Source organism: Phalangium opilio, unplaced genomic scaffold (assembly GCF_054372755.1).
Source record: "Phalangium opilio isolate 3A_F unplaced genomic scaffold, DU_Popi_V2 ptg000009l_1, whole genome shotgun sequence".
Lineage (NCBI taxonomy): Eukaryota > Metazoa > Arthropoda > Arachnida > Opiliones > Phalangiidae > Phalangium > Phalangium opilio.
Window position 1 is genome coordinate 3,169,706 of NW_028324146.1, and position 15,573 is coordinate 3,185,278.

Consider the following 15,573-nt stretch of genomic DNA (forward strand, 5'->3'; position numbering starts at 1 on the left):
TTATTTGTCACTCATGTCGGGTGTCTTCCGGGTTAATAACGAGGGATTATTTGTCACTCATGTCGGGTGTCTTTCGGGTCAATAACGAGGGATTATTTGTCACGTATGTCGGGTGTCATTCGGGCCAATAACGGGTGATTATTTGTAACTCATGTCGGCTCCCTCTCGGGTCAATAACGGGTGATAATGTGTCACGTATGTCTAGTGAATAATGAGTGATCAGGTGCCACGCGGGTTTATAACGAGTGATATTATGACTTATCACAAATGATAATAACATGTAAGTCACGTAATGTTTACGTAAAAGGTTATAAAAAGTAGCGAAAGTTATGGAAGGGAGTGGGGATTGCATATTTGGGAACTTCATTCCTGGCAGCTTAACATTAAGCCTTCAGAACGCCATCATTATAAATAGATTGAAACATAGCAGTTAAAACTACTTACTTTAAAAGAGACAATGAACTCACCAAAGCTCATTTCGAATGATGCCTACTAGAAAAATACGCGCTATTTAATAAAAAAAAAATAAAATAAAATTTTAAGTTTTTAATAATATAAATAAGAAGTTATTAAATACTTTAACAGAAAATAAAATTAAGTAAAAATAGTTATATCAATCTTTTTTTCTAAACGTTTCTTAATAGAATCTGGTTATTATTTATTAATTTTTCTTCATTTTAATTAACTAAAAATTATTTATCACTCACACATTGTGAATAGGCCTACCTTTAATGGAACAATATTTATAACATTACGGCATATCCCCTTCCATTTTGTTAATTCACATATATTAAAACTATCACACAAAATGCATGAACTATAACATGTTCCTAGATACAATTCCGGTAGTCGACACTGGTCCACAAGTTCAAAAAAAAGAAAAAAAAAAAACAAAAAAAAACGAAAGATATATTGGTTATATCTTTTGTTTTTTTTTATAAATTAAATTTAACTATATTTATTTTTTTTTTTACCAAAAAATGGAATGTATACGAGGAATTATTTCAGAACCCAACACCTTATACTATTATTGCACTAATTTAAATATAAAATTAAGTTATAGGGTAATTCCTGATGCAATTGTTTTTCTTTTATTATTTGAAAGAGAATATAAATAAATTTTAATATTTCACATTGGGACAATGCGTATATCTATAAATCTCAATGGATGCTACACATTAGGTTTAGGGACAATTACAAAAGGGCTGTAAAATTCTTTTGTACGACTAGTACCACCTGAACCATGTTTCATAGCCTTCTTTTGTCATTTCCCAAACTAACACTTTTAACATTTTAGGTAGATACGACTCCAATTTAAAATATTCTCCTACCTTTTAACACATTGTAGATAAACATACCACTCCAATTTGAAATATTAATAATATACACTCTTTGGAATAAAAAAAAATGAAAAACTAAGCTCGGAACTTACCTTTAAATAATATAAAAAATAAGTTAACAATTAACTGAATTAAGTACTTTTTTTCATGAACACCAAAGTCCAGTATCGAGCGAGTAAGGCACCCATTTCTCTAAAATTAACTTTTTGAAAAATTAAGTGCATGCCAGATATAATATTAATATATAATCTCCAATCTCCTCAATTTTATGAAAGCTCCGTGGGTTTTACGTTAAACTTTCTTCAAAACTTGTGATAAGTTTAAAACTTCGGGAAGATTAATATCTTCCAAACATACAGAGGAAGGGTTAAAAGGGAAACGTATTGGGAAGGCCAGTTTGGTATCCATTAACAACGTGGAAGATCCACGACTGGCAAACAAAGGATTCGTCTCCAACATTTTCTCGTCTCTTTCTTGAAGACAAGCTTGAACTAGACGAGTAAATGATACTGGTACTCTCTCTTCAAATTCATCCGCAGGGGTATACAGGTTCAAAATTTTAATAATCTATGAGAAACAAAAGTTGTACATTGTAATATCTATCTGCTGATGGAAGACGTTTACAACATATTGCTATAATTATGCTATATTTTAATAATAATAATAAAATAATCTAGGCTTTATTTACGAAGGTAGGTTCAAACTAAGCTTGCTGTTTGTTTACATGTCATAAATTGAATTACGTGATCATAATTCAATCTCTACCAGTTTAAGCATGAATTATGTGATCATAATTGAATCTCTACCAGTTTAAGCATGAATTATGTGATCATAATTCAATCTCTACCAGTTTAAGCATGAATTATGTGATCATAATTCAATCTCTACCAGTTTTAGCATGAATTATGTGATCATAATTCAATCTCTACCAGTTTTAGCATGAATTACGTGATCATAATTGAATCTCTACCAGTTTTAGCATGAATTACGTGATCATAATTGAATCTCTACCAGTTTTAGCATGAATTACGTGATCATAATTCAATCTCTACCAGTTTTAGCATGAATTACGTGATCATAATTCAATCTCTACCAGTTTTAGCATGAATTACGTGATCATAATTCAATCTCTACCAGTTTTAGCATGAATTACGTGATCATAATTCAATCTCTACCAGTTTTAGCATGAATTACGTGATCATAATTCAATCTCTACCAGTTTTAGCATGAATTACGTGATCATAATTCAATCTCTACCAGTTTTAGCATGAATTACGTGATCGCAATTGAATCTCTACCAGTTTTAGCATGAATTACGTGATCGCAATTGAATCTCTACCAGTTTTAGCATGAATTACGTGATCATAATTGAATCTCTACCAGTTTTAGCATGAAATACGTGATCATAAATCGATCTCTACCAGTTTTAGCATGAAATATGTGATCATAAATCGATCTCTACCAGTTTTAGCATGAATTACGTGATCATAATTCAATCTCTACCAGTTTTAGCATGAATTACGTGATCATAATTCAATCTCTACCAGTTTTAGCATGAATTACGTGATCATAATTCAATCTCTACCAGTTTTAGCATGAATTACGTGATCATAATTCAATCTCTACCAGTTTTAGCATGAATTACGTGATCATAATTCAATCTCTACCAGTTTTAGCATGAATTACGTGATCATAATTCAATCTCTACCAGTTTTAGCATGAAATACGTGATCATAAATCGATCTCTACCAGTTTTAGCATGAAATATGTGATCATAAATCGATCTCTACCAGTTTTAGCATGAATTACGTGATCATAATTCAATCTCTACCAGTTTTAGCATGAATTACGTGATCATAATTCAATCTCTACCAGTTTTAGCATGAATTACGTGATCATAATTCAATCTCTACCAGTTTTAGCATGAATTACGTGATCATAATTCAATCTCTACCAGTTTTAGCATGAATTACGTGATCATAATTCAATCTCTACCAGTTTTAGCATGAATTACGTGATCATAATTCAATCTCTACCAGTTTTAGCATGAATTACGTGATCATAATTCAATCTCTACCAGTTTTAGCATGAATTACGTGATCATAATTCAATCTCTACCAGTTTTAGCATGAATTACGTGATCATAATTGAATCTCTACCAGTTTTAGCATGAAATATGTGATCATAAATCGATCTCTACCAGTTTTAGCATGAAATATGTGATCATAAATCGATCTCTACCAGTTTTAGCATGAAATACGTGATCATAAATCGATCTCTACCAGTTTTAGCATGAATTACGTGATCATAATTCAATCTCTACCAGTTTTAGCATGAATTACGTGATCATAATTCAATCTCTACCAGTTTTAGCATGAATTACGTGATCATAATTCAATCTCTACCAGTTTTAGCATGAATTATGTGATCATAATTCAATCTCTACCAGTTTTAGCATGAATTATGTGATCATAATTCAATCTCTACCAGTTTTAGCTTGAATTATGTTATCTCTTGAGCCTTCCACTATCTTAATCTCAATTGAAATTTCAATTAAACTTACTTGGGAGGTTGTTAATTTATCACACATAGCACAGACGCTCTGAACATCCTCGTCACTTTTTCTAGCCTGGAGAAGCTGCGAAGCTTGAATTATGGGGTCCAGGGTTTTGGTTACTTCCGTTTGGTGAATTTTCTGATCCCTGCACCACTGCTCTAAGTGGCTTAAGTTGTATCTTCAAGTACAAAGTAGTTTTGTAGGTACAATATTTCCGCAATACTTTAATTATACCTAAAAACAAAAATTATAGTACCTAATTTGCATTCCCTTCGACCAATGACACATGTCCTTCCTCAACAGTAAGTTGTTTAGTGCTCCGGCGCAAATGAAGTAGAAGAGCTATAAGAAACAGAGCATGTTGAAATTTTTGTATTATTTCAGTAGAATTCAACTTTTGGTGGCTAAAGTGGGTCGCGTTGAGGAACTGACAACCGAGGCTCGACTTCCAACCTCGGGAGTAGATTTTTGTTGCAATATTCGATATTTGATTGGAATAGGCAACTTTACCTGCTTAAAGACTTGTGTCACCAATTCTGGGTCAACACCGTGCAAATTAAGGATTTGATAAAAGCCATCAAGTTCACGCAACAAGGCATCCATCGCTTTCTGCGGATCTACAGGCGAATCGGACTCCCTGGCCACGCTTGATGATCTTCCTCTCATTTGAGGTTTGTTTCCCGATATACCGGGTATAGCTTCATGTTCCAGTACCGCAGGAACTATAGAACATACGGAATGAAAACATGAAAGGTTTCGGAAAAGGAATGAAAAGAATACCTATGAGTGGTTGAACATTTTCTTCCATTATCTTGATAACAGCTTGGTATATCCAAACAGCAACGTCACTCAGAACTTGTCTGTACTCTGAGAGGTCAAAATTTCTCAGGCACTGTTCATTTTGTTTAGGAGTATTCTCGGTTTGGAATGCCTTTAATTATAATTAATATTACGTTAACATCATAATAAGCTTTTGTTTCTAAAAGACCGGTTAGAGTTCGCAATATAAAAATTGAACCGTTGTTTATCAAAAATAAGTGTTTGCATGGCTTAATTCGTAAACTTTTGATACTTTGAAAACTTGGATAATAATAAAGAAATATACTTTTGTTCTTAAAGCTTCCTTAATGATTTTGTTGTTCCGGAGCCTCCGGGATGAACTAGGCCCATGCGTGTGGCGAAGCGAGAATATTTTTTTAACTAATTTAGTTCGCCGTGTTTTCCCGTTTGGGGGCGCTGATACGACCGAAAAATAAACAAAGTTCAACCCCGTGACCCTGTCGAATGCTTAAGTATTTGGGCCAAGGTCGCGGATTGTAAGTATACGTTTTTATTACTCTTACTGAATTATTTTAATTGAAATTAATTTACTTTGTTGTCATCAATACCATTTAACCGAAAGATTCAATAAAAAGTGAATAGCCCCAAAAACATTTACGTTAATTTTAGGATGAAACTTTTCTCTATCATAAAAATTTTATGACTGACCCCTAAAATATCAACGATAATTTAAGGAAGACCCCTGTCACAACGGAAAAATAAGCGCCATCTATGGTGAAAATATTTTTCCTAACAAACTGGATATTCCCCCACATAAAATTTGACATACATGGGCCTAGTTCATCCCGGAGGGCTCCGGTTGTTCTTTTCCTAGTCTAAATGGATTAAAAATATTGAATACTTACAGCATCACCGCTGTATTGTTTTAAGTTGTGAAGAAGGCGACATATATTCGCTAGCCAAAGCACTGTGTATTCTATGTCATCATGTCGTTTCTGAAAACACAAATTTTATATTCAAGCCATAAACTTGTGTTGTTCATTGATAAGGATGAGATTTATAAAATGACTCCTTTAGTTAAAGAAACGAAATTAGCCAAAGTCATTTGTCGATCAATTTACACAGCATTATGTTGAACAATTCTAATTAAACGTTTGAAATAGGGTTTCCAATGTTCCATTAAGTAGGTTTCTTTCATTTAAGGTTTGCTATTAGATATTTATTTTCTCCACTAATATTGGTAAATTCACCATAAGGCCAACGCAATAGAACAAGTATCTAGGTTAGACACTGGTGAAAGTTTCCATCCTGACTGATAACTAACACCAAGCCCAAAAGCAATTTAAATAAGGAGCTGAAACTATTCTTGCAGGGACGTTACTCTTAATTAGTAGGTACACACTATCAAATTTTTTTCCAATCTGAGGTCAGCGTGCAAAATTGGGGGTAGAAAAACATTCAGCCAAATTAACTAATCAAATATCTAGTACACTGTCTATTATCAGGGTTCATACACCTTTTGAAAAACAAATTTCCCTGAGATTTCCAGGTTTTTAAATTCCCATATACTTCCCTGAATTTTCCAGGTTTTTCCCGTATATGGAGTATCCTATGGAGCAAATGTTAACGAAGGAGGGGGGGGGGCAAACATCTCTAATATAACCAGAGCTATGAGCCTCGACCATAGTTTTGTATAATGTTAATCCTATGGAGGGTATGTTTATGAACATTTGCTTAATAACTCAGCCCCTGTTTGACGAAAAGTTCCCTGATTTCCCTGAATTTTACTAAAAATTCGAAATTTCCCTGAGTTTTCCCCTGAGGTTTTTGTCAACTATTTATTTCCCTGATTTTTCCAGGTTTTCCCCGTTTTCCAGGTTTGTATGAACCGGCTCTATGAACACACCACTATCTTTTAAATAAATGGCTCAAAAAAGTAATGAAAATGTACTGATTGGCAAACACCAGTCTCAACATTTGGGGTAATAATAATAATAATTTTTAAACTTCCTTGGGACCACTGCCCCTAATGTCCAAAATAATAACTGGTCCTTGGACTTGTGGCCCTCCTTGCAATTAATAAAGTGGCCCTCCTTGCAATTAATAAAGTGGCCCTCCTTGCAATTAATAAAGTGGCCCTCCTTGCAATTAATAAAGTGGCCCTCCTTGCAATTAATAAAGTGGCCCTCCTTGCAATTAATAAAGTGGCCCTCCTTGCAATTAATAAAGTGGCCCTCCTTGCAATTAATAAAGTGGCCCTCCTTGCAATTAATAAAGTGGCCCTCCTTGCAATTAATAAAGTGGCCCTCCTTGCAATTAATAAAGTGGCCCTCCTTGCAATTAATAAAGTGGCCCTCCTTGCAATTAATAAAGTGGCCCTCCTTGCAATTAATAAAGTGGCCCTCCTTGCAATTAATAAAGTGGCCCTCCTTGCAATTAATAAAGTGGCCCTCCTTGCAATTAATAAAGTGGCCCTCCTTGCAATTAATAAAGTGGCCCTCCTTGCAATTAATAAAGTGGCCCTCCTTGCAATTAATAAAGTGGCCCTCCTTGCAATTAATAAAGTGGCCCTCCTTGCAATTAATAAAGTGGCCCTAACTTCTTGAATTTAAAAACCGGTCCAACTGGATTTGAAGCAGAGGAAGTGTGATAGCTATTTCCCAAACTGTCACCACCAGATCCCAAAAAGAAATGACAAGAACATTGTGAACTTACCCTTATTAATCTTTTGACAGCAGTCATTCCACTATTCAAAAGACTTCGAACTTTCTCATCATCATTAATATGATCAGTGTGTCTTATGCACATGAATATGATATACGCTGGCAGACCAGGTAAAAGGTTGACAGCAATTTTTGGCTTTAAATCGTGAATCAAACCCCTGATGATAACAGGCTCATCTTCCTTTCGATATTCGAACATTCCCAAATACTGAGCCTCTTTATGTTTGATTGCTGGCATTATCGTTCTCGACGCGTCGTGTTCTTTACCAGATAAGTCAAGTGCGGGGGCTTCAATACCTAAACAAAATTAATATTCTTTCAAACAAATTCCTAAATCTGGGTTGACACAATTCTTCATTTCAAAATTCCGGATTTTCCCTAACCTAAGACCATTAAACACAGATGGACTGGAATGGAGATACGTAGCATGGTTCTTTTAGGGCAGCGCCTCTCTAGCGCCACGCCACGACCAATATTGAAACTTTTTCGACTCAAACCATAGAGAGCTTTCAGATGGGATAGTAGTACATCACACCCTCCCAAGTCTTACCGTTGTTCTGGTAGCCATTTTGGGTGGTCTCAGCTTCATTCCTGCTTTAAACCCACCAATATGGCAGCGTAAATTATGTCATGAGACTCAGCTCCTCCTCCAACTGAAAGCTCTCTATAGAGTAATTTCTTTCCCATATACGGCAACGTCATAACCCTCTATCTCTTACCTTAAGGTTATCCCCCCTCCCCTTCCCTTCCGGGGGCAAATAGTATTCTCTAGTACAAAGTTGCCCCTAACGTAGGGGATACACAGTTCACTCCCCCTCTCAACCGAAATTACTCTATAGCCATAACACGATCCATGAGTCGAAAAGTTCCGGGACTCTACCACTAAGGGGTTTTATCTTATCATTCCAGTCCATTTGTGTTTAATGGTCACATATAGATAGTTTTCACACATGGAGGATTCATACCATTTACACCAGGAGGCCGGGCTATCTGGCGGACAAAAACACATCTGCTTTTGTCCTCCAGGTACCCCGGTCTCCTGGTGTAAATGGTATGAATCCTCCATGTGTGAAACCTATCTATAGAAGTAAGCATTCAAATGGACTAGCGATATGCTTCAAAGACGTTTTATTCTCCAGCTACTGAACATTTACCCTTAATCACGAAATAGATACAAAAAAACAACTGCTTGAAAGGGTCGCAATAAGACTTACCGTCAGAACCCAATAGCAACAATGTAGGTTTTTTAGCTACAATTCCTTTCAAATTTGCAAAGGGGAAAAAATGGATGACAAATTTAAGGTAAAAATACCAGCTTTCAATAACATACAGCATTAAATTCTAAATAACCCATACCCTCAAGCCCAAGATTAACAAATCAGTTCGATGCATCTCTTAAATTAAATTATCATGTAAGGATTAAAATTATAATAAATGAAAAATACTAACCTCCAGATTCTTTTAGCTTGGTGGCGTACATCTTAAGATGCTTCTTCAGCTTCTTCACTTGCTCAGAGAGGCTATCGTTCTTTTCACGTAAATCCTATTACGTTAAGAAGAAATAATCAAGCACGGTATGAAGTTGTCACAAGTATTGGAGCTCAAAAATAGTAAAGCAGTGCAGAGCATAAACTTAAGTATTAACTTACGTTGTTTTCATCAGTTAAACGATTTATTTCTTGTTGTAGAATGGCTTCAGTTTGAGCTTGGGGTGACCTCTTCAAGTTCTTAAAACAATAAAACCGTTTTTAAGAAAAACGAAAATCGTAATACAGAATATTATGCAAAACTAACTTGGCTTATCAGTTTTTGTTGCCTTTCATTATCTTCTTGCAGCCTAGAAATTTCCGCTCTCATATCCTTCGCTAAACCATTTTTGCTTAACTTTTCGGCTTCCAGTTCACTCTCAAGATGACGTATTAGGCGTTTTTGGGATTCGAAAGCCATCAGAAGTTCGCCATCTTCATTTAAGTCTCCCTTCAGATTGCAATGATATATATATCGCTTTAAAATGAGACAAGACTATAACATATTAATAAAAACTTACTTTGTTCGCGTAAGCTTCTTCAACAACGTTCTTTATATCTAGTCGCTGATTCGCCAATACCGACCGCATTTGAATGCATTCATCTCTACGTCTTTCTAGTTCATCTTGCATAGCGTGGAATTGTTCTGAAATGGACCAAAGACATGGTTCAACCAATTACATTAAACAGAATTGAAGTGACCACAAATCAATAAGATCTATTACAACTACTCATATAAGTTCCAGGGTTCATACAACTTTTGGAAAACAGCAAATTTCCCTGAGATTTTCAGGTTTTTTCCCCATATACTTCCCCGAATTTACCAGGTTTTTCCCGTATTTGGAGTATCTTATGGAGCAAATGTTAACGAAAGAGGGGGGTGGGACAAATAGGACTATAACATACTAAAAGGACATCCCCATATCTCTAATAGAACCAGAGTTATGAGCCCCCAAAGTTTAGTGTAATGTTAACCTTATGGAGGAGATGTTCATGAACATTCTGCTTAATTATTCGGCCCCTGATTGACGCAAATTTCCCTGGTTTCCCTGAATTTTACTAAAAATTCGAAATTTCCCTGAGGTTTTTGTCAACTATTTTTTTCCCTGATTTTTCCAGGTTTGTATGAACCCTGCTTCAGTGCGCAGTACTGAGGAGTTTCCGTTTATAACGTGAAATACGTTGATAAGTCTATCGTAGGTGGCGCGACGGTAGACCAATCAAAATCGGGCAAGCCAGAAACTCTCTCGTACCTCTAGTTATATTTAGGGGCAACATGTATTGTAGGCTTGTGGAGCGGAGGAGCTTCCACTCCTTCCCTTTATTATCTCTGGTTGAATATAGAGTACTGCTGAGAAGGGAGGAGCTACGAGAACGTGACGTCAACATTGGTAGTCTAAATTGTATGGCCTGAGCTGACGACTTCCAATATGGTCGCCAAACAGAGGTAAGAGATTGGAGGGTGTGACGTCACAAGAAAGTTCGTGGTAGCAGACTATAGCAAATTCCCTACCCGTCCTCTCCTACTTTGAATATTTCCATGGGAGTGCCTTATAATCTAAAAACTCACGCTCGCCATCTATCGGCCATATCTCTTATATTTTGGGCTTAAAAGGTGGTTAAGTAAATAATATTTTAACACAAAGCTAGAAACATTAATTCTTAACTTTAAAACTTAATTCCACTAAATCGGGAGGTACATCGCATTGTTGCCCGCTTTGCTTTTTTACCACTACAAGTCGCTATAAACTAAGTTTATGGGGTGGAGTCAAAATATAAGCAGACGAATCTCCTCAATGAAGTATGCGAGCTATGATTCGTCGTTCTTAATAACGTTAACCCGATTTTGTAAATACTGATTCCATAACTAAAACAAGATGGCACCGGCCAGATTACACTTTTGCGCTGCCTCTAGTGACTAGAATTAGTATTAGTATTACTATATTCATTATAAGATGACCCCGGCAAATTTATAATTTTCGGTTTTTTCCACTGTTTATAAAATAGCATTCCGTTTATGAATAAAACAAATCTAGTAAGAATTTGGTTTTCAGTTCAATTAAATAAGTGAATCGCGGCCGTTCCCAGGCGACGATTATCTCTTCACGAGATACGCTTTACCAAATAACTGTAGCTTGTCAACATCCCTCCGTGGCTCAGCTTGCTTAGTCAATAATCTGAGGAGAAAAGTGGGGATCCAAAGCGCAAAATATTTTCTTAAATAAAAATTTATATTGATGTTGCAGAGCCACCTAAGAGTGGTTCTTTGCAAATATCCGACCGTGTACGCGAAAAAAGGGGGAAATGGGGGATAGAAAAGGCGCCCAGCCTGCCAGCAAGGGTCGGAACAATACTTTCGCTAGCTCTAAAGAGCGCAAAAGTAAAAAGAGAGACATACCCATAACTTCTTTCGTATTATTTGATGGATCCGAACTTAACGCGACGCTTCGCATTCTCTTCAAGTCTTCCTTGATCTTGGCATTCTCCATCGTTAGCTCGTGCAACTAAAATTAAAAACCAATTAAACAAAATACTTTCTTGAAAACAGTCACTGCAATCAATATCAATTAATATACCCTAATGGAGTCTTGCGCCAACTTTTCCTCCTTAGGCGTATCAAATTCCTGTCCATTCTGCATAGTCTTGATTTTATACAGAAGTCTTTCATTTTCAGTCATCAGTTCCTTCAACTTTGCATTTAGTCTCGCTACTTGCTCACCATCCCCAGATGAAAGAACTTTCTCTAACATAGCCTAAGTACAGTACTTGAATATTAACTCAAAATGAAGTAAATACCATTTTACAAAAGTTCACTTTTAAAATAGAGTTAAGTATGAAATTTTAAGACCGCAAAGAAAGCATCGGCGTGTGGGTTAAATTTTTTAAAATACGTCACAAGCACCACGTGACGCCAAGTTACAAAGACTCCAAATGGAGTAGAAACTGTAGAATTGGACACCTAGTCCTTGTTTTTCGAGAGATTGCAGCGCCAATTCCCTTTAAGTGGTAGTTTTCGAAATAAAACCAACTTTAAGCTTCTTTTAACCACGCCTTTTCTCAGTCACGTGCCTGGGACGTATTTCAAATAATTTTTACCCACCCGCCGATGCCTTCTTTACAGACCCTTTAAAAGCCACGACTTTCCCAGGTGGTACGTGTTTACCAGAGCCTACTTGATAACTTTCAGTCCATAATTTCGCATTGAGTCACAACTAAGAGCATCAAACACAGATGGACTGGTTCTTTTAGGGCAGCGCGTCTCTAGCGCCACGCCTCGACCAATGTTGAAAACTTTTCGACTCAAAACCAAAGCCATAACATGATTTACGAGTCGAAGAGTTACTGGACTCTCCCGCTAGGGGCGACGATAGGCGATGCCATTTGAAGAATGGGGGTTTAGCTTACCATTCCAGTACATCCGTGCTTAATGGTCTTAGATCCCAAGAAATGATTGACTTTTTCAAAAAGTTATAACAATCTTTGACTTGAACCTGACCTTTAAACCCATGACCTATACCCCAATTTTTTCCATTATCTCCAAGTCTTCCAGGTTACATAAGAACCCCGAACTAAGGAGGGTTTTGACCAGAGACTTTTGATATACTATGCATTTATTAGAGGCTGGCTCATGTTCAAATGAATCGTCAAAAAACCGAAAGTCGTCTATTAAGTGCCCCCTTTTTAACATTACGGTTATAAGAAGCGGTTGATGTCTATATTACTAAGTGTTTAAGGAAAATGCCTGGTGTCTACCCTGTTAAAACACCGCAGAAAGTTTCTAGTTTCAATCATAGGCTATTAAAGATATTAAAATCAAACCTGATCGTAAAACTCTCCAGGACTTCCTTCCTTGCTGGCCGATTTGTCCCACGTGATATCGTCAAGTTTTAAATGCACGCCATCTTTTTCCTTCATTCGAACAGAGCCGTAGCCAATATCCTTCAAAAACATTTAATCCCTGGCATTATAAACTTGTACTTTTGCAGAAAACTATTTTCCTTAGTTTCTACAGGGCTTCGTACAAAATGTTTGGAATGAAATTCCCTGACTAAATTCCACAAATTTCCCTGACCATTTGCAATAACGTACATGGCGAACATATATGAAAACCAATCTAAAATCACTCGAATCATTTTTGCACGAGTTGTTATTGTTATAAAAATAAGTCAACTATTTCGTTTAAATTTAACTTAACTAAGTAAATCATAAATTTGGGGCTCTGGTCAAATCTCAGACAACACATTTTCTGGTTACCCTGACACTGTTATCCAGACTTTCCCTCTAATATATTATTCCCTGACCTTTCAAGTACATTTTCAATTTCCGTGACCTTTTAGGCCCATTTCCAATTTCCCAGACTTTCCCCTGACCTTTTAGGCCCATTTCCAATTTCCCTGACTTTCCCCTGACCTTTTAGACCCATTTCCAATTTCCCAGACTTTCCCCTTCGACCTTTTAGGCCCATTTCCAATTTCCCTGACTTTCCCCTGACCTTTTAGACCCATTTCCAATTTCCCAGACTTTCCCTTCGACCTTTTAGGCCCATTTCCAATTTCCCTGACTTTCCCCTGACCTTTTAGGCCCATTTCCAATTTCCCCGACTTTCCCCTGACCTTTTTAGGCCCATTTCCAATTTCCCCGACTTTCCCCTGACCTTTTTAGGCCCATTTCCAATTTCCCCGACTTTCCCCTGACCTTTTTAGGCCCATTTCCAATTTCCCCGACTTTCCCCTGACCTTTTTAGGCCGATTTCCAATTTCCCTGACTTTCCCCTGACCTTTTAGGCCCATTTCCAATTTCCCTGACTTTCCCTTCGACCTTTTAGGCCCATTTCCAATTTCCCTGACTTTCCCTTCGACCTTTTAGGCCCATTTCCAATTTCCCTGACTTTCCCTTCGACCTTTTAGGCCCATTTCCAATTTCCCTGACTTTTCCCCGACCTTTTAGGCCCATTTCCAATTTCCCTGACTTTCCCCTGACCTTTTAGGCCCATTTCCAATTTCCCTGACCTTTTAGGCCCATTTCCAATTTCCCTGACTTTCCCCTGGCCTTTTAGGCCCATTTCCAATTTCCCCGACTTTCCCCTGACCTTTTAGGCCCATTTCCAATTTCCCTGACTTTCCCCTGACCTTTTAGGCCCATTTTCAATTTCCCTGACTTTCCCCTTGACCTTCTAGGCCCATTTCCAATTTCCCTGACTTTCCCTTCGACCTTTTAGGCCCATTTCCAATTTCCCTGACTTTCCCTTCGACCTTTTAGGCCCATTTCCAATTTCCCTGACTTTCCCTTCGACCTTTTAGGCCCATTTCCAATTTCCCTGACTTTCCCTTCGACCTTTTAGGCCCATTTCCAATTTCCCTGACTTTTCCCCGACCTTTTAGGCCCATTTCCAATTTCCCCAACTTTTCCCCTGACCTTTAAGCCCATTTCCAATTTCCCTGACTTTCCCCTGACCTTTTAGGCCCATTTCCAATTTCCCTGACCTTTTAGGCCCATTTCCAATTTCCCTGACCTTTTAGGCCCATTTCCAATTTCCCTGACTTTCCCCTGGCCTTTTAGGCCCATTTCCAATTTCCCCGACTTTCCCCTGACCTTTAGGCCCATTTTCAATTTCCCTGACTTTCCCCTTGACCTTCTAGGCCCATTTTCAATTTCCCTGACTTTCCCCTTGACCTTCTAGGCCCATTTTCAATTTTCCTGACTTTAACCTTGACCTATTAGGCCCATTTCCAATTTCCCCGACTTTCCCCTGACCTTTTTAGGCCCATTTCCAATTTCCCCGACTTTCCCCTGACCTTTTTAGGCCCATTTCCAATTTCCCCGACTTTCCCCTGACCTTTTTAGGCCCATTTCCAATTTCCCCGACTTTCCCCTGACCTTTTTAGGCCCATTTCCAATTTCCCCGACTTTCCCCTGACCTTTTTAGGCCCATTTCCAATTTCCCCGACTTTCCCCTGACCTTTTTAGGCCCATTTCCAATTTCCCCGACTTTCCCCTGACCTTTTTAGGCCCATTTCCAATTTCCCCGACTTTCCCTTGACCTTTTAGGCCCATTTCCAATTTCCCTGACTTTCCCTTCGACCTTTTAGGCCCATTTCCAATTTCCCTGACTTTCCCTTGACCTTTTAGGCCCATTTCCAATTTCCCTGACTTTCCCTTCGACCTTTTAGGCCCATTTCCAATTTCCCTGACTTTCCCTTCGACCTTTTAGGCCCATTTCCAATTTCCCTGACTTTCCCTTCGACCTTTTAGGCCCATTTCCAATTTCCCTGACTTTCCCTTCGACCTTTTAGGCCCATTTCCAATTTCCCTGACTTTTCCCCGACCTTTTAGGCCCATTTCCAATTTCCCCGACTTTTCCCCTGACCTTTAAGCCCATTTCCAATTTCCCTGACTTTCCCCTGACCTTTTAGGCCCATTTCCAATTTCCCTGACTTTCCCCTGGCCTTTTAGGCCCATTTCCAATTTCCCTGACTTTCCCCTGGCCTTTTAGGCCCATTTCCAATTTCCCCGACTTTCCCCTGACCTTTTAGGCCCATTTTCAATTTCCCTGACTTTCCCCTTGACCTTCTAGGCCCATTTTCAATTTCCCTGACTTTCCCCTTGACCTTCTAGGCCCATTTTCAATTTCCCTGACTTTCCCCTTG

The 15,573-nt window shown here is 37.8% G+C and overlaps 1 protein-coding gene across 4 annotated transcripts in view; it reads right to left on the reverse strand.

The window, feature by feature from the left end:
* Positions 1 to 531: 531 nt before the first annotated feature.
* didum (dilute class unconventional myosin) overlaps positions 532 to 15,573 on the reverse strand; it is a 35,423-nt gene continuing 20,381 nt past the window's right edge. For all 4 annotated transcript variants that reach the window (XM_089846696.1, XM_089846704.1, XM_089846719.1 and 1 more), the window contains 14 exons: positions 12,746 to 12,865; positions 11,503 to 11,679; positions 11,325 to 11,430; positions 9,448 to 9,572; positions 9,195 to 9,377; positions 9,050 to 9,127; positions 8,850 to 8,943; positions 7,393 to 7,697; positions 5,583 to 5,672; positions 4,678 to 4,828; positions 4,408 to 4,619; positions 4,154 to 4,239; positions 3,904 to 4,075; positions 532 to 1,907 (listed from right to left, as the gene is read on the reverse strand). In XM_089846696.1, the coding sequence (XP_089702822.1) occupies positions 1,632 to 1,907; positions 3,904 to 4,075; positions 4,154 to 4,239; positions 4,408 to 4,619; positions 4,678 to 4,828; positions 5,583 to 5,672; positions 7,393 to 7,697; positions 8,850 to 8,943; positions 9,050 to 9,127; positions 9,195 to 9,377; positions 9,448 to 9,572; positions 11,325 to 11,430; positions 11,503 to 11,679; positions 12,746 to 12,865 (2,175 nt within the window). In that variant the 3' untranslated portion in view covers positions 532 to 1,631. The remainder of the gene's footprint in view (positions 1,908 to 3,903; positions 4,076 to 4,153; positions 4,240 to 4,407; positions 4,620 to 4,677; positions 4,829 to 5,582; positions 5,673 to 7,392; positions 7,698 to 8,849; positions 8,944 to 9,049; positions 9,128 to 9,194; positions 9,378 to 9,447; positions 9,573 to 11,324; positions 11,431 to 11,502; positions 11,680 to 12,745; positions 12,866 to 15,573) is intronic.